An 18675-nucleotide genomic window follows, 5' to 3' on the forward strand; every position below is an offset into this window, starting at 1 on the left:
ATTGTGTCTCCAGATTGCCATTTCACCCTCAGTTCCCTGTTGCCTCATTAATTCACCTCATTATCCCTATCAGTACCTATTCACCTCTTTTTTCCTTGCTCTGTCAGATCCTCATTGTATTTTGTTGAAGTAATTTTTCTTTCATTACCACATCAAGTTATGTTCTGCAGCCACTGCAGCACTTTTGCTTCTGTTTAATGAAGTTCATTTTGTCATCCAGCTGTCCTGAACAAATTTGCCTTATTTTGCTAAGAATCACTTTTTAATTACGTACTGATGAATTACAGTAAAATTAGAATTAACCTTTGTAGAAACAGAGCTGTCATATGGTTAGGTAGTTGTGAGGGATTAGTATTTTTATAGATCTTCATTCACTAAAAGAAGAAGAAGGCATAGAAGTATTCTCAAACTATTCAAAGGCCATGAGAGGTAAAAACTTAAAAAAAAAAATAGACAATTTGGAGGATCACAGTTGATTTTTAGGAGATTAAAAGCTGATGGAGCGGGAATTTAAAGGGTTTTTAGTTTATGGTGACCACAAATATTTACGAATTGTGTCAATAAATCGACTGCGAGAATCTTTATGTATGTGTAGAAACATGCATTTGTAAAAAATGTTCGTATTTTCTTTAAATAAAATCTGAGTTTATCTATTTAACATTAATTGTATTTTCAGCATAATAATAACACTTTTGTTAAAATGAAGTGAAGCAAACTATTTTCTAATTTTAGGTAAATTTGCTTGTAAAATGATCAGATAGTCATTTAACAGAGCTAACAGATGTTCTCATCACAATGTCACTGTTAACCACATAATATTTTTATTTAATTCTTTTCATTTTTGCCTGTAGGGTTAGATGAAACATCACCGAGGAGGCGCGCGTACAGCACCAACCAGATAGTTGAATACAACCCAACAAAGAAAGTCTACACTTCCAGTGACCCCAGCTCTGTGGTGCCTAAAAATCCCCTGAGGAGAAGCAAAGTCCAGGAGCTGATTGGTCAGATGAGCCCCGAACATGAAGCACAGTGGAAAAATGACCATCAGGTGTGGCCCCACACAGACAGCACAATTATTCACAAGGTCCCTTTTCTCCAGCTTTTAAACTGTGTCACCCGTTATTTCTGACTGTTTCTAACTAAGCTGTTTGGGCTGTGTTTAACATGCATGAAGCGTATGCATACAAATAAACCGGTTTTCTAATAAAGGCAAGAGAATCTAAATGTATGTAATGAAAGAGTCATATAGAAAATCATATTTAAATCGTAATTGCGTTGTCAAATTATACAATCAATCATTGAATGAGAATTAGATTTGAATATAACTCTGAGAGCATTATAGTAGGTCTAAAGATATAAAGAGGAGGAAATTGTATCTGCTCTTGTAAATCAAGCTGAAGATCTATTGCATTCTTGCAGGAGTTAATGAGTCGATAGAGTAAAGCGACCCACTGTTAAATTAAATGTTACGTGAGACAACTTGGGGGATTTAGCACTTGTCAAACAGGATAAAAGATCATTCTATTAGATTGATTTGAATCTTTTTTGCACACAGAGACCATTTGCTGCTTATCTTTTAGCTGACCAGATAAGAGGCAATATCTTGATCTGCAGAATCTATGCCATTCCTCTCTTTGAAACAACACAAAAAAAGATCAGAATTACAATTTGCTCCTGAGTTCCTAGTTTTTCTTTTTAAACCTGTGAATGCACCATGCATCAAAAAAATAATAAACACAATTTGATCATGGCACACATTTCCACCCAGTTAAAATAGGTACAATAACTGATTCTTGATCATGTTAAATGAACACATTTTACATTTACTGCTTAAATTTAATCAGATCACATGCATTTTTTTCAGGGATTCAAGCCTGGGCCAGCTGCATCGAGTTGCTCTAGCTTCATGGGGCAGCTGAGCTAAACACTGCCCCAGTTTACTTAATTCGTGCACCTAACCCTCTGCAGAGTACATCCCAGCACACCAAGAGTTGTTCTTTTGAGGCAATTACCCTTCCTTGGACTGAAAAAGGCTAATCTAATTAATCAAACTTTTCATTGTTTTGCCTAAAACTTACAAGAAATAATTATCTGAAAACATAAACACAATATCTACATGTTAAATGAACAAATTTCTGGTGCCTTAGTTGACTTTTTTGAGTGTGTGAAATAAGAATTATGGAGCTTTCTTCTGTTTTCAGCCACAGCTGGCCAGTCTGTCTGCGGCATCTTTCAGAGGACAACCTGCCAGCTGCCATAAGCTGCTTCCTCAGCAGGAGCCGCCTCTGCCACAGGAAAATGACCTCGAGCCTCATTTGCAGGCTCATCAGCAGAGCAACCCACAGCCCAGCGACTGTGGCATGGTGCAGGGGGCTCGCAACCATGGTGGGGAAGATGGATCCAGGTCATCTACAGATAGCCCCTCTGTTGGCAGCATTGGAGACCCAGGTGAGACCACAAGCACAACCAGTCACAAGCTATATTCACTGCATCTATAAAAGAAATTCAATATTTTTATGATGGTGTTAAAGGGGAGCATTATTACTGATTCTCATTCACCTACTGAGGATAAAGATATTGAGTCATACCTCAAACCATTCTGGGGCCATGAGAAGTCTTTTCGAGGCAATAATGTCAAAACATTCAACTCATCGGCTATACTTACTGCTGCATGATAGCTGTTGTATGAGCATTTGTGATCATGTACATTGTGATAAACTTCATTAAGTAATTGTTTGCTATTACTGGAAAAAACTTGTTTGTTTTTAGTTAAAGGATTAAATTAGGGCTTGTGCCGAACAGGAGTGGAGCCAGAGGGGTCACCAGGGTGGCCCTGGCCACCTCTGAAATCTGATTGAAAGGTGCCCTTTGAAGTGATTGACAGGTCACTGGAAGAGGAGGACAAAAACATCTTTCCAGACACACATGGAGCACCAGTATCACCGAACCAGTTTGAAGTTAATTAGTTTTCCCAATTATTTAAAAATATTTACATAAAGCTGCACATTTCTTGAAGAGCTTTTGCTCCTGTGCAGGTACAGCTACTTATGTTATGATAGGCTAACTTAATGTTAGCATGAAGCTATGGACCAGTGCTAATATAGTTCTATGCTAGCACTACATTATCTCAGTTAATCAAGCTTTTCATATTAGAAATGGAAAATAAGCTGTAAAGATGTTCAAAGAGAACCTCAGTATCTAAGTTATTGATGCTGACTAGGCTAGAGCTACATGAGCCAGTTTAATTTAAAAAGGAAGCTAGCAAGGCTGCTTGTTGGTTTTAAAGTGAACTATAGCAAGAAAAGGCAGAGAAATCTAGGCTGTCACCAGCCTGATGTCAAATGAAGAGAAAGGGAGATATTTCTAAGTTTTTTTGTAAACAGGAAGGACACAGGCTGAGACAGACCCCAGCCTTAATATCAACATCCCCAACAGCTCCCAACATGGAGCTAGCCAGACAAGGAGCCAATCTGACACCACCAGACAGTAAACCAGAACTGCTAGGAGGAGAAGCCATTGATCCTCCTACTACCACATAAACATGTTAGCATGAAGCTGTGACAGTAGCTAAAGATGTTTTATTTCTCATGTTTCTCTAATGTGGCTACAGATAATCCTCCACCATGTATAAAAATGTAGCTCCACCACTGGTACTAAAAGTTCCACGATTTGAAAATCAAACAAAAGTCTCATTTCAGGGTATTGAACTGTAATTTTTATGTTCCAATTCATGCAACTCTTTTCACATGATAGTTTTTACTTGATAAGGGAGGTTTTCATGTGACACAAACAAATCCATAAAGAAAACTACACTGTAAATACTGAATGAGCAGCAGAGCAGAGATGTTTATTCCTTGTTGCATTCACAGAATGATACAACACTGAACAAAAGATTGTATTTGTAAACCAAATTGTATGATTATCAAGATTATCCAAGATCAACAAAGTCCAAACCTAGCATCCTTTCTACTCCCCTGCAACATTAAAATTAGTGTTAGTAGTGTCAGTGGGTGTCTTTCCTTTGACTGTCCTTCACACACAAGGTGACAACTTTAACATTCAGACAGCACTGATAGTCACAATAACATTGTTATGAAAGTTATGTGCAGTAAAGCACATAACTCAAATTTATAGATTAGCAATCCCAAAGGTTAAATTCCTACAGAATATAAATTTCCCAAGTGTATCAGGTCATCAGGAGGGGTCTCCACACCAGAACACAGAACTCCAGATACTTTTACTTTTGAAAAGAGCCTCTCCCCCTTTGACAGAAGCATAACGTTGTCTTTGCTAGTCATCATTATCGCATTGCACTGTGTTGAAAAGTATTAGAAACAACTTAATTTAGTAAGGAGATGCTTTCTATGCAACACATGAACTAACTAATCACCAATAAAAATCTGGGTCTACGGTGAGCAAGGCTGCTTCATTATCTAAAAAACAACAACAAATGAAATAGCCTGGTGTCCAGCAACCCCTTGTTATGGCATCTGTCCATAGTATTTGCAACCATCTGCGGTTCTTCCTATCAAGATGCAATGCCATAATTTAAAAATATGTGTAAAAGTATTCTAAAAAGTTACAAAAAGTTCCTTCACATTTTTTTATGGTACATTTGGTCTTATTTTCACAGACATTTCTCTGTGTGTAGATTTATTTATGCCTGTGTGCTGCTGGGTTATGACTGGTTTGACTGGGTTTTAGAGGGTGTGTTTAGAGCCTTTTATACAATATATTCTTTAATATAAGTGATTGGTTTACTTCCCTTACATTCCCAATATTTCTTTTTGCCCCTGCTTTATAGAGCTGCTTGTGCTGCTGCCTATGCTTGCTTGTCAGACTTAAGTGTAATAAAAATCACTAGTTGGGGCCTGGGCTAATGTTAGGCGAAAAATATCAGTGGTGGAACAGATCGTAATCTATGTCTTCAGCTCCATTTTCCAGATGACAAAACGGTCCATTGGCTGTATGCAGCAGTAATGAGCTTCTCCCATAGAGTCTAACTACTCCCTTGACATGAGCATGTAACTAACTATAGGATATATACGAGCCAAAATGTCACTGAGGTTTATTCAGCTGTGTGTGAATGTTCCTGATTTAAATGCAAATATAATTTAAATTTAGGAAGAAAAATGATAATGATGACTGAATGGGAAATGTTTTTCCTTCTTTGGAGGTAAAACAGAAAATAGTCTGAGATAAATATGAAAAAAAGGAGGATTTTAGAAAACAGTTTCTCGGCAATGTTCGAGAAGCCTGACCGCGTTAAAAACTAAAAAACACATTTTTGCGATAAATGAGCAGAATCTAAAAAGAAATGGGACTGCAGACCATAATATGTCTGATACGTTCACCTTCAGGAAATAAATCTTCCTCCTGTGGTTTTTCAGATGGATATGGACACCAGGTATGTCAAGCAGAAACTCCACAAGAGATCCAAGCAGCAGATCTCACTGTTGCCAACCAGCATAAAAGTGACTGCAAGGCGGTGGTTTCTGGACTTCTGTGTGGGAAACCAATGAAGTGGGAGGTGGCATTTGATGTGGATCCTTTTCTAAACGGGCGGGAACGTGAGGAAAAGGTTCACGAGGAGCTGTGGAACGAAACATTTCACCATCTGGCTGGACGGTCCATCTTACGTGACTTTGAGCACATGGCAGAAAAAGAGTGTGAGATAGAGCACGGTAAGATGTGCTGGGGAGAAATTTTCTTTCTAAATATTTATATACTGGCAAAGAAGTTTTGCATTTATTGCATTTACTTTCTTGTTATAATTATTATAGAAAACTTGCACCAGTTTTTATTAATTAAACACAGGGCTCCAGCTAGCAATGGGCTACCTTAGCTTAGCATTAAGACCAAAGCTCTTATAAACTTACTATAGTGGAAATGTCAGTATTCTATCACATTTTCATTTTACATACTCATGATCAGCCATTTTTATTATTATTACTGTTTAGTATTTCTGCATTTTGTAGCCAAAAATACAGTTATAAATACAGTCTGAATGTGCGCTGCTGTATCTGCTAACCAAGCTATAAGCAGCACATCCTTGTCTATTACCTTGCAAAGTAGGACCTCCATGGATTTGACTTGTTTGTCCAGCACATCCCACAGATGTGGGACTGGACTTCAAGCAGTTTTAGGGCCAAGTCCACACCTCAAGCTTGTGCCCTTCAAACCACTCCAGAAACCCTTTTACTACTGAAAGAGGTCGCTGCAATCAAGGAGTAGCATTTCCATGAAGACGTGTGCTTGAGAATCAATGGTGTTTAGTCAGATGGTTTATGTTAAAGTGGCTGCCACATCCAGCTTAGCTTTCCAAAGCTTTCCAAAGAACACAAGCTGGTCTTGCTGGCTTGAAGTCTTTCCATAGCACATTCAGGTGCCATGACTTTTCAAGTTAACTGACACAGTAGGAGTTATCAGTGTATACATTATGTGTGATTTATCTATGAACACACTTCTTAATAAAACTAAATGTCATCTAATTTCATGTCCTTTTGTGATTAACAGGTTCTGGCAGGAAATACCAGCTATATGCTATTCACACCAGCAAAGCCTGCAACATACTAAGCAAATACACAGCATTCGTTCCCATTGATCTGGACACCAATGAATATTTGCAGACATGTGTTGAATACATAAACCCCGGTAAGTCACATGTCCGAAATGTGAAGACTTTTGCTCAGTCCTCTTTTATGTTTGATTAGATCAGAGTAGTCAAACACAATCAGCTACATCTCTGGCTGGAATTTAGGGAATAGGCTATTTTTGGGACAGTTAGGACTAAATATTCTTACAATAAAACCCCCACGTGTCTAACATGTAACCCAGTATGGCTTTCACATAGGAAACCAATGCAAAACATATGTTGAACACATGTGAAACACATACAGTATTTTGTGCATGGATGTAGATCAGCTGAAACACCCATTTTATTTAAACCAATGTTAAAGGCCCCCCTGTTCTCTGCTACATTTTATTAGTTTCTATTATGAGTCCAAATCTGTACTTTTTACTTTTAAGCTTGCATTTTTAAACTTTCTTACATTTTTAACATTTTTATTTAATATTATTTGTTTTTTCTTTTGTTTTTAATTTTAAATTCTGCTTCTTATTTTCTGATATTTTAATGTTTCTGTAAAGCACTTTGAATCACCCTGTTGGTAATAACATGCATACAGAAACACACTTATATTCCCATGTAAAATCCACATTATCACATACAAATCTCACGTAAATTAGATGTGTAACCCATATCACATGTGAATCCCATGTAAATTCCCATGTGAAACCCATGTAGTCTAGTCTAACTTATGACTATTCTGATAGTCGATTAGTCACGACTATTAAAACGACTAATCAGATTATGTATCTCATAATTATTAAATGACAACTTATTTAACTTTCAGCTTTGAAATCTTGCATGAGGTTGTTAAATAAGTCCGATGTGCCTCCTCTTTAAATGTTAAGCATTACAGACGTACTTCCGTGGTACACAAGGTCTGCTTTACAAATCTCACATGTATTTAATTTATTTTGTAAGCTTAACGTGAAGTTATTCCAGACTTTTGACGTCCTCTGGGGCCGTTTTGTTCTGTGGTCGACCGCCAGATTTTCCCCTGGAGGAGTTTATTGCGCATGTGCAACTCTCATCAGAGATTTGGGAAGAAGACGATGACTCAGTAGTTTTTTTTTTTTTCTCTTTGCTGACAATAGTCGATGAGTAAATTCGTTGTCAACTATCTTTATTGTCGACTACTATCGATAACGTTGACTAATCGTTGCAGTCCTAATATAGTTACATGTGAATCCATGTAAATTCTCATGTGAAACTCACATAAGCAGACATGAAACCTATTACCCATGACAATCATGTGATTTTGTATGGTCATGTTTTACATGTTAAAAAGTTTCTGTAAAAAAATCACACGATAGGTTTTGCATGTGATTATATGAGTTTCACATTGTAGGATTTCACATGTTATTACCATGAAAATGTTCCAAAACCACATGTTTCCATGTGCAAAATATGTTTTATATGTACAAAAACCACATTGATTTCCACGTGTTCCCGTTTCTTTACGGGCAGAGCTTGGCAGAGTTAGTTTAGTGCAAGAGTAGCGTTGACGATGAAGGCCCTCTCCGGCCTGCAGAGACCAAGCACGTGGTGGACGTGTGCTTCCAAAAAATACTGCAGGTCCGTGACTTGTTTGCATGTTCCTTACTTAAAAAGGTTTGCAAACGTTAGAAAAACAAGTGAAAAAAAGAGTAAATAAACTAAAAGTTCTCCTTATAAATAAATAATCTAATCTAGCACGGTCAAAGACTAATGTGCTGTCTGGTCTCCACAGCAATGATTAACAGTAACATGAAACTTATGCTTCATGGATGGTTTGCTAAGCCAGAACCAGTCAGAGGCTGGAGCTCAGAGCAGCCTTAATTGTACTCAATTAAGCTTGTTAAAGTCCAATACTGTGTCATACTTTACAAAATCATTATTTTACCAACAGTAACTAAATGCCCCTGGCACTTAGCTCAGCATAAAGACCTGAGACAGAAAGACAGAACGCCTGCATATGTCAAATGCAGAGGCAATTCTTGGGTCTCTGGGGGCCCCAAGCACAATTTCACAGGAGCCCCTCCAACCAGTGTTTATCACCCTTTGTTGTTGGATACAGAAAAATGACAATAACATGTTAATAATATTATCTTTAAAGGCATGGTTGTAAATTATTCATTTGCAATTTTTAAATGTTCTTTGATGGCTTTCGCCTATTCTACTGACTTCTACTTCATTATTTATTGTTTTCATTTAATTAAACAGGGCAATGTGATTTAATGTATTTCCAATACAGAAGCAAGAAGATTAAACTATTTGCTGAAACCTGCATATGAACAAATTTGCTCTGCCAAGGGGAGGCTTATGGGTATAAGGCTCTTCTTGATAATCTGATTATTTATTTACTTTGAATCATGGAATCTTTGTAATCTTGCTGGACCTGACCGGAGGGGACAGAAAAAGTAGGAAGATAGCAAAAAGAAGCAAAAGGAAAAGCAGAAAGAAGAAAGAAGAGACAAAAACACCACAGACAGAAGCAACGACCCTTCAATCAACACCATCACCAGACAACAAACTGTTATACTTGTACATAAACACACCAGAAAATTTCCTACAGCTTTTGCTGAAAAACAGAGCTGCTAGTCATTAAGAGTTCTTAAATAATAACCAAATCAAAAAGAAAGTAGCACAACAACAACCAGATACAAACTCACAGGTAAAAAAAGAAGAATTATCTCTTAGTGTATAAACCTACTGGACAACTCAGTGACTGTGTCAGCATGCAGAGGATGAGGAATAAGGACTGATCAGTGATGAAGAGTGGTGAGTGAGATTGTTCAAATGCGACCACACCTCTATAGAGGTCAGGGGCAAACCAGGGCAACCAAGACACCGGGGCCCTCAGCAGTAGCCCCGGAGCACTAACCCAAGCTACCCCACCCCGAAGACGACTCCAGCCCCACTTGAAGGGCAGCAGAGGAGAGCCCCAGCAAGAGCCCCCCGCGGTCTTGGGGCACAGGTCCCAGTGGGCCAAGAGCGGCTGCCACCGGACCATTCATGGACTGGCCACCCAGGGTGGCCAAAGCAAATTGCCCAGGGCCCCAGGAGCCCAGAGGCGGCCCCCCCACCCCCCAAAGGCATAGGTCCCGCACCATGCCTAGGAGGACCAGGCCACCCCAGACACAATCTGGTTTGCATGTTGGCAAGCCGCACATTAATTACATCTCACTAATTAACACCTTTGGAGCACCAACAGTTAATGAATTACACTTCAAGAAAATTATTCTTTTTTAATTTTGATTCTCAACTAATCATTTAGGTTTTCCAGTCAAACCAGACTGGCATTAATCTCTGATTGGATATTTTGTCTTTTGTAACGGCTTGTGATTAAATTTTGTTTCGCGGTGAAGGTCTGAAGAGGGGTTCCAGGTCTCGGTCAGGTAGTCGAAAGAACAGAGGTTACTCCATCGGGCTGGGTCGCACTCAGTCTGGCGGCATGTCGGAAGAAGTGGAAGATGTCCTGCTACCCAACGGTATGCTTTTTTTCTTTTTTTTAAACTTGAATTTCACCCCAAGAAAATGAAACAGCAAGCTCTGTAAATCATTCATAACCAATGAGAAATCGTGGTGGGTAAAAGAGGGGCTATAGAGGAAGACGATGGGGATTTTTATTAAAGAATAAGGCTGTTGACTAAGAGGAAGATCATTCTTTGTGGAAAAGGTTGTTTGTGGTTATTGGTTTTACATTATTTCAAACCTGCTTTAATTTGAAAACGGAGAAGTTGTAATCTATCAGCAGCTCTGTGAGCGGTGGGATATTGAGCTCTCGGAAAGCTTTGTGTGCTGTATTGAAAATAAAGCTTAAATAAAAGGGCACAACATTTTAAAAAGATCTTCATAGCAACAACATGATCTGAGGCGAGTGAGCTGCTGCAGCAGGAAGAAGGTGCAAAGAGGGAGTGTTTAGTACTAAAGCAGGGAAAAACTGACAGTTAATTTAATATGTTTTTGATTGTATTTTCAGGTGGAGAAGATGGTGTCTCTCCATGCAGCACCCCATCCTCTGCTGGCTGGGAGAAATGCAGCTTCACAGAAGGTAAGTGCAGCTCATCAGTCGGTCACGAAGACCTTTGACATACAGTGTCTGATAGGATGCTGCCATTTACTGGGCAACGTGGCTTCATCCTTCTTAATGTGAAACATGAGATTATTGACATTTTGGTTCCTCTTCATGGAAGCGACAAAAGAAGCTGACAAGATTTTGGGGTATGTATTGACAAGCTGAACAATGAGCACATTTAAGGCACAAATGTGAACAAGGAGGGGTTATAGCTGGAGAGGATGTAGCTTCTGTCATCGCTGTTACATGTCAGTGGGTGTGTTCTGAATTTTTATGACTAATGCTGAGAGCTAAAAGAAGAGTGACTAAAATGCCTCTGCAGCTTTCTTTACTTCCTTTGTCTGACTCTGTTTCTCTGTCTTTAAGTCTCCCAGAGGAGTCCGTCAGTGACCTCTGACCAATCACAGAAATCGGTGGAGAGTCTTTTTTCTGCCAGGTGGGTGATTGGAGGCTGGCTGGCAGCATAAATCTGTGGTAGCTGTGGCTCAACTGCATAAGTAAAGCATTATAATTCTGCTGCCACATAGGGCAGAGAATATTTTGATCGTCTTCATGTTTATTCCTTTCTGTAAGTTGATTTAGACTTTCATGCAGGAAAATACTGAATACACTATTCTCCATAAGGATCCTGATTTATCAGTCTCTTGTGGAAAATGTTTGACATTTCATGCTTTGAATTTAATTCAGAAAGTGTGTAAGTGCAATAAAATCTGTATTTATGAAACATGCGCAGGCCAGTCATGTGCATATGAGTAAACATGAGCTGTTGATAAATATAACTTTCTACGCATCTCTTTCCATCTCTCTAAATCATATGGAAATAGCCTGTATTCCTCTCTGGAATATATACATATACACTGCCTGGCCAAAAAATAAAAATCCCACCAAAAAACAAGAACAAAAGATCACACACTAATGTTTAGTTGAATCACCTTTAGCTGTGATTAAAGCAGTATTCACTGTGGCATCGTTTCAATAACAAAATGTCACCAAATTTATTTTCATCCAGTGTTACATTAATTTTTCACCAAGATCTTGTATTGATAATGGAAGAGTCCAATCACTCTGTGGGGGCCAATACATGTGTGAAAATAATGTTTCCTGTTCCCTGAACCACTCTTTCACAATTTGAGCCTGATGAATCCTGGCATTTTCATCTTGGAATATAGTCGTGCCATCAGGGAAGATGGAATAACCTGCTCATTGAGTATATTCAGTTGACCTCATTCTCTGGACCCATAATGTTGCTGAACCTAGACCTGACCAACTGCAGCAACCCCAGATCATAGACTGCCCCCACAGTAGGCCCTTGGCATGATGGCTGCATCTGCTTCTCTTCTTACCCTGATGCCCCCATCACTCTGAAACAGGGTAAATCTGGATTTACTAGACCACATGACCTTCTTTCATTGCTCTGGAGTCCAATTGTTATGCTCTCTAGCAAACTGAAGCCTTTTTTTCCAGTTAGCATCATAAGCTACGTTACCATTACAGTATTTTGCAAAATAAAAGCGAACATTTTGACAAAGTTCAATTGCGATTTGCGGGTGTTTCCATTTAATGGCGTTTAGCGCATTAGTTGTTATTCCCGTAAAATCTCGTGCCGCAAGACTCCACTTTGAGGAGGATAGAGATTTCTAAATCTTTGTAAAACTCTTGCATTTCACCGTTATTTGCTATCAAGGCTGACAATTATATTTTTTCCATTAATTATTTGTAAAAAGATTTCCGTATCCACCTTCGTCTACTCAGACTGCACCATCTCTATTTGAAATGAACTGGTCATGTGACCCGCTACGTCACGTCCGGTGAAGCGTATTTTTAAATCCCTAAACCTGAGCCTGGAATAACACCCAGATGCATGGGAAAGTAAGATCCAGTTTGGAAAACAGTGGAAACTTTCCCCTTTTCCCCTGATGCCCTTCCATTTTATTCAACTTGACGTGATATCTTAAAGAAATCAACAAAGGATACAAAGAGATACATCATTTTTTTGGCGGATAAAAAATTACTGGCCGGTGGGTTTTTATGGGGATTGACTCAGGACAATGTGCATGACGTCTCCCCTCTCCCCCAAATTCAGATACTATTTTTAATAGTTGTTGAGGTATTTTTATTTTATTAAAGGGACAGATTGGTGAAATGTTCATTTCTTGGATGACTAAAATCCTCATATTAAATGTTTTGTTTTCTTTAATGATACACACATCTCAAAACATATCAAAATAAGCTTATCTATCCTGATAGATGCAGTACAACAAACCTGACAGCATTGCTTGTCAAACACAGTGTACGCAGTGCTTTACATCTACATCCCTCCTCTCCTTTGTAAGGCTGGCCCTCAGCAGGACTCGCCTCCTGACTCGAGCTGCCAAAGGATTTATGTGTCGGTCGCACAGCAAGTCCGGCGATTCCATCGGGGAGAGTGAAAATGAGAACAAAGACTACATTCCTCTGGTGAGCAGCAGAGTTGTGTTGTACATGTGAATGTTCAGTCAACCTGCATGTGCTTTGATGGACACTGATGTGAACTGATGGTAGATTTGTCTGGAGACTTGAATCCATGCAGTAAGCACTATGAGGTGTTTTAAAATTCCTGTGGGGAGGAAGCATGCTTCAGGTAAGCAAACACACACTGTCAGTCAAACAAAACCAGTTCATAACTGTTTTATCAGTCACACACTCTAGATGTAGCTTTAAAAGGCGTCAAGTACAAGTAACTGTACTGCTAATAGAATTTTGTGAAATTGACCTTGGATTTCAAAATCCAGAGTAGCAGTTTTCTTTTTTCACGTACAATCAGAGAATCATATCTGTTTTTAATGCAGTGCTGCCCGAGACCCCCAAGATCACCAATATCCAGTTTAGACCTTCTACTTTCTCTGATTCACCCTGATTCTCTGAGTCTTTTGATGATATTATACACTGTAGATGGTGAAATCTTCAAAGGCTTTGTAATTCATGCCAAAGAATTTTTTTATTATTCTTCCTGACAGAAGCTGTAATTTTGCACCAACTAGACCATATATTGTTGTCTAGTGTCGGTGGAAAGACGATGTCTTTCATCAGTGAATAGACTTGGAATGAAAATATAAATCAAATGGTTGCCCACAAAATGATTTCTCCTTCATAGATAGCAAGCAGCACTTTTGTGCGACATTACACAACAAGCTGTAGTAAATCATTATCTTCATCTCTTATTATGAATGGTGGAGATGCTGCTGATCTTTTCCTTATTTAAAGTTGCTCCTGTTTTAACCTTTTCTCATTAGCAATGAGTAGGTGCTTAATAGGCTGCTAGCTTATTAACCTTCCTTCCACTTTTATTCTGTATTTCTTTTAGTACGTTTTATTTACTTTTACTATACCAATAAATAAATAAGTAAATAAATAAAAGAAAGAAAATAGTGAATGTTATTAAAGTGTGCAGTGCAGTGCATATAAATAACATGCATTCAAACAGTAGATCACATGCTCTTTTTTTGTTATTGTTATACTGATAATAAACACAAACCACCAGTGCAGAATTGATTCAGTATTCTAGTGAATTCTTCGTTTTGTACAAGTTCAGCTTCAGCGCTGATTGCCTGACTGATAGAAGTTGACTGAAGAAAAAAAATCATTGTTGTATGTCTAACTACAATATCAAATTTAAAAATGTTTAAACTGGGAAGGAAACAAAAAGCAAACCCTTGGACAGGGCCAGTAAAAATGATTGTGGTGCAGTGGTGTAAGCAGATGATTGTAACTGTGATTTGCCACAAAAGCACAATCCACACAAAGCTAAGACTTTAAAAAGCAGAGATATGCAGAGAACCTAGTTTGTGAACAAATTTATGAGAAAATTGGTGACAAACATAAAAAAGGGGTCCCTGAAAGAAAGATGATCCCTCTACAGCACATATCATTAAAGTGGGCATGGCACCATCATTTCTAGCCATTAAATTCGGAATTTCATATACCTCCAGAGGTACCTCCAGTTGTCTTCTACTGTATGTTATCTACTCATATTTACATGGACATCAGAGACAAAACACTAAAAGGAGCATTAAAATTCAGTAATGTGTCCAGAAGCCAGGCTCTGTGGTGGTATGGGTTTGTATCAACGCTCTCAGCAAAATTCGTTTCCACTTTTTTGTGATGGCAGAACAAATGAAGAAAAATACACTAAAATTTTAGAGCAAGACATGACTCCTTCCTGACAACATCTTCTCTAAGGGATGCCCATGAATTTTCAACAAGACAACGTAAAACCATATTCTGCAAGCATTACAAAAGCATGGCAGCACAAGAAGAGGGTACAGATGCTGGAGTCGTGGATTGTCCACAATGGAGAATGTGCAGAGAATATTGATAGGAAAAATGTCATGACAACAGCCCCATCCTGTTGCATATTTTAAAGGTACAATGTGTAAAAATGAGTGAAATCTAGTGGTAAACATGTACATAGCAATGACTCTAAATACCAAGCACAATTGTGAATGGACGGTGGCTGTCTGTAGCCAAAATTCTTCCAGTCATTAACATGTTTGCCTCTGTGAGCGGATCCAGTGGTGCTACGATGACTGCACTTCAGGTAACTACTTTAAAATAGTGCATAGGTGTACTGTCTTCTTCTATGTGTCTTTCAAGGTGTTCCTTATCCCAAATGGTGCTCTAGCTCCTATCAAAGCCAATTTCGCAGTTTTAAAGCTCAGTGGGTTCTCACTTCATACACAGAGGTGTTTGTCCATTCAGAGACACTGTAGTAAAAATATGGCAGCTGCCATGTATGTGGACCCACAAGAAGTAGATATAAATGGCTCTTTCTTAGAAAATAAAAACACAATTTATTTTGGCAAAGTGATTAGATACCAATAGAAACACGTTATTTAATGATATTCATGTTTTCTGTCAAGTACTCTTGAATTTTTTATACATTGCACTTTTATGATTTGGTTGCAGGAGGACTGGAGCAAAATAACAACTGAAAAGCATCATGGCTGAGCAGAAATGGTTAAAGTTCTACTGTCCTAGCTTTGGAGAATTACTGGTCTAAATGCAAAAATTGATGTTTGATAACAAGTGTGATTAAATTAAAGAGACAGAACAAAATATCTTGGGTTCATACTGTGCTGAGAGAACGAGCCAAAGTAAATGTCTGATTTGGGATTATTGCCTTCCCTGCAGGTGTTGTTGCAGTTAGCTAGTGGTGCATTTCGCTTGGACTCAGCTCTGTGTGAAGCCATCAACGTGCCAATGGACAAGCTCAAATGGACATCCCCATTCACCAGCCATCGCACCAGTCTGGGCCACCTGTCTCACTCTGGCAGTCGCCGTGCCGACAGCACAGACAACAGCTGCAGAATGTCATGTGAATCAGAAACATATGGACAAGCTGCAGAGTATGCCGTAAGCATCCACAGTCCTCCTCAAACACCCAGGAGCAACTGGACAGACATCGGTCTCTCCTCGTTGGCCAGTCCATCTGCTGCTGCCTACCCCCCACTCTCCCCGCTTTCCTGTATGGATGGCGCTCGGAGTTCAGGGTCAGGGGGCTCTGATACGGCACCGTCTGGCAGTATGGTGAAGAGGCTGCTGGATCCAGAGAGCATGGTGTGGGCAACGGCTGTGGCTCTCGCTTGGCTGGAGCACAGCTCTGCCAGCTATTTCATAGAGTGGGAACTGGTAGCTGCCAAAGCTAGCTTGTGGCTGAGTGCACAGGACATCCCAGAGGGAAAAGATTTAGCCTCTATCAAGGCTGCTGCCAATCAGCTCTTCATCATCCTCAGACACTGGGATGAAAACCTGCAACTGAACATGCTCTGTTATAACCCCAACAGTGTCTGAGGACTACTAGTCCAAGGCCACTGAAGGTACTCCCATCTGATACTATGCTAACTGCGGCTGTGCTATTCACTGCCCAGCAGTTTTTCCTCTGGAGTCTGGCTTTGCTGTTGCAGTCGTGAACAACGTGTATTTGTTCTGTTTGTGTGCTGTTCCTCCAAACATATCACAGGCTCTTCAGAGACACTCTGTGCAAGCTCTTACCTCGCTGGTGCCATTAACAGTAGCTGGATCTCTAATAGCGAGGGATCTATCTGAATTATGCCACAGACTTGAAATTCAAGAAGAACGTCAGTGTTTGTCATAGCATGTTGGACCACTGACCATCACCATACGAGAAAAGCTATTATTGCCATCATATTGATGTTATGGATAGAATGCTGCAAAACATTGGTGAGAGAAAACTGTTTCTTCGTTGTCACATACTGTTGTTACATCTTTAAACTGAATTTATTGTATTGTTGGAAAAAAATGTTTCAAAGAAGCGTCTAAGTATTTATTAGCTGTAATGTCACTTTTTCATGCCTGTTACCATTACATTATTACTACTTGCCCTTTTGGTTAAATTGTAGGAGAGACAGAAAAATATGCAAAAAGCTGCAGAAAATCTTAATCTGTATGTTGACATAAAGCTATATATAAATATATGTGTGTGTGCGTAGTATAGGTGGGAGTTTACAAACGTGTATCCCACTAGCATGTAATTAGCTGTTTATTAGTTAATGAAGCAAACATATTTTTCTCCACTTACATGAGTCGATCTGTTTTGATCATATGGGATTTTCTCCTTTAATTTAACAAAACGGCTGCACAAGCAGTTTGAAAATTCAGAAGTAATCTGCTATAAGGTAAAGGTTTACACTGCAAGTAGATTTTTACTCGATAAAAACAAAAAAATCCAATTTACAACAGTCACCCTGCAATGCTATCTTACAGCTGGGGGTGGTATATGAGTTTCTGTTAAAACATTTGAATAAAACTGGCAGTGAAGTGAATTCGGACATATGGCAGACTTAGTAATGGATTCGCAAACAGCTGGTGCAACCCAGTGTGCAATTAAGAGTCCTGTTCTGGCAATCATAGATAAAAAGCCCCGGTGGTTGTTATTGTCACATCTCATTTACCACAAGTGCCTCAAAAAAAGTTGACAGAAAATTAATATTTTCACTTAATTATAAGTTACTTTCTTTTTCCTTTTAAATACAGATGAAAATAACAGCTGGTTTGTACATTATATCATCCAGCGAAGCTGCCATTACTGTGGTGTGGTGCCTGCAAACCATGACAGCAGCATGACGGTTGGATTGGTGATATCAAGCAGTGGCTTCCAGTTACATATGTAGGTAAAAAAATAACATTACACTTTTACTAAAGCTGTCAGTTTTTCAATTTGGTTCAACATGTTGACATTATACTCACCTGTTAGTTGCTGGGATAGGCTCCAGCTTCCCTCTGACCCTTAACTGAACAAAGCGGTACAGAAAATGAATGAATGCTGACATCATGTTCCCAATAAACATTAGACACCAATGTGCTTACATATTTTGTTTGGAAGCTCTTGTAGTGCTTGTCATATGATAGCTGGTGAACTGATAGCTACTCCTAATCAGCTGTAACTCAAAGTTCTGTTGATGTAATCCCAAAATAGCAACAACAAAAAGTAAGAATAATTTTAAAAGCTCAAAGTTTTTTTTTTTTTTTAATGTCTTTGCAAAAGTAACACCCTATAATAGTTATCCTCCAAATCTAACAGACAGCTGTAGGAAATTTTGCATTGCAGACATTTCTCAGTCATTTTCTCAGTGGAGAAAATTATGACAAAAAAAACAACAGTGTGAAGTGCTATCTTGAACCAGTAGTTAATTTTTTAGGCCTAAGTTGCTCTTTTTTAGTCCACTTCCGATTAGCTACCCTGTCAAAATTCTTCGTTATTTATTTTTTTTAAGTAAGATTGTGGCTAGCAGTCAATAGGTTACTGTGGATAACCTATTGACCTATAACCTATAAGAAACTTCACTTATAAAAAACAAAATCTAATTTTAATGTGACACTGGAGTCTTTACTTTAGCCAGTTGTTAGCTAGATACGCTAATGCTATCTGTTGCACCATAGCTTGATAGCTACATGCTAATCATGCAGATGAGAACAGACTATTTTTACTTTT

General features: G+C 38.8%; 1 protein-coding gene across 1 annotated transcript in view; it reads left to right on the top strand.

Annotated features, from left to right (window-relative positions):
• Positions 1-18452, top strand: part of vwa5b1 (von Willebrand factor A domain containing 5B1) — a 38020-nt gene extending 19568 nt beyond the window's left edge. Inside the window, exons 14-22 of the mRNA XM_042002855.1 lie at positions 852-1048; positions 2202-2448; positions 5391-5684; positions 6517-6654; positions 9976-10098; positions 10590-10661; positions 11052-11121; positions 13019-13142; positions 15855-18452. Coding sequence (XP_041858789.1) covers positions 852-1048; positions 2202-2448; positions 5391-5684; positions 6517-6654; positions 9976-10098; positions 10590-10661; positions 11052-11121; positions 13019-13142; positions 15855-16514 — 1925 coding nt within the window. The 3' untranslated portion in view covers positions 16515-18452. The remainder of the gene's footprint in view (positions 1-851; positions 1049-2201; positions 2449-5390; positions 5685-6516; positions 6655-9975; positions 10099-10589; positions 10662-11051; positions 11122-13018; positions 13143-15854) is intronic.
• The last annotated feature ends 223 nt before the right edge of the window (positions 18453-18675 follow it).

The sequence above is a fragment of the Melanotaenia boesemani genome, chromosome 13, assembly GCF_017639745.1.
Source record: "Melanotaenia boesemani isolate fMelBoe1 chromosome 13, fMelBoe1.pri, whole genome shotgun sequence".
NCBI lineage: Eukaryota > Metazoa > Chordata > Actinopteri > Atheriniformes > Melanotaeniidae > Melanotaenia > Melanotaenia boesemani.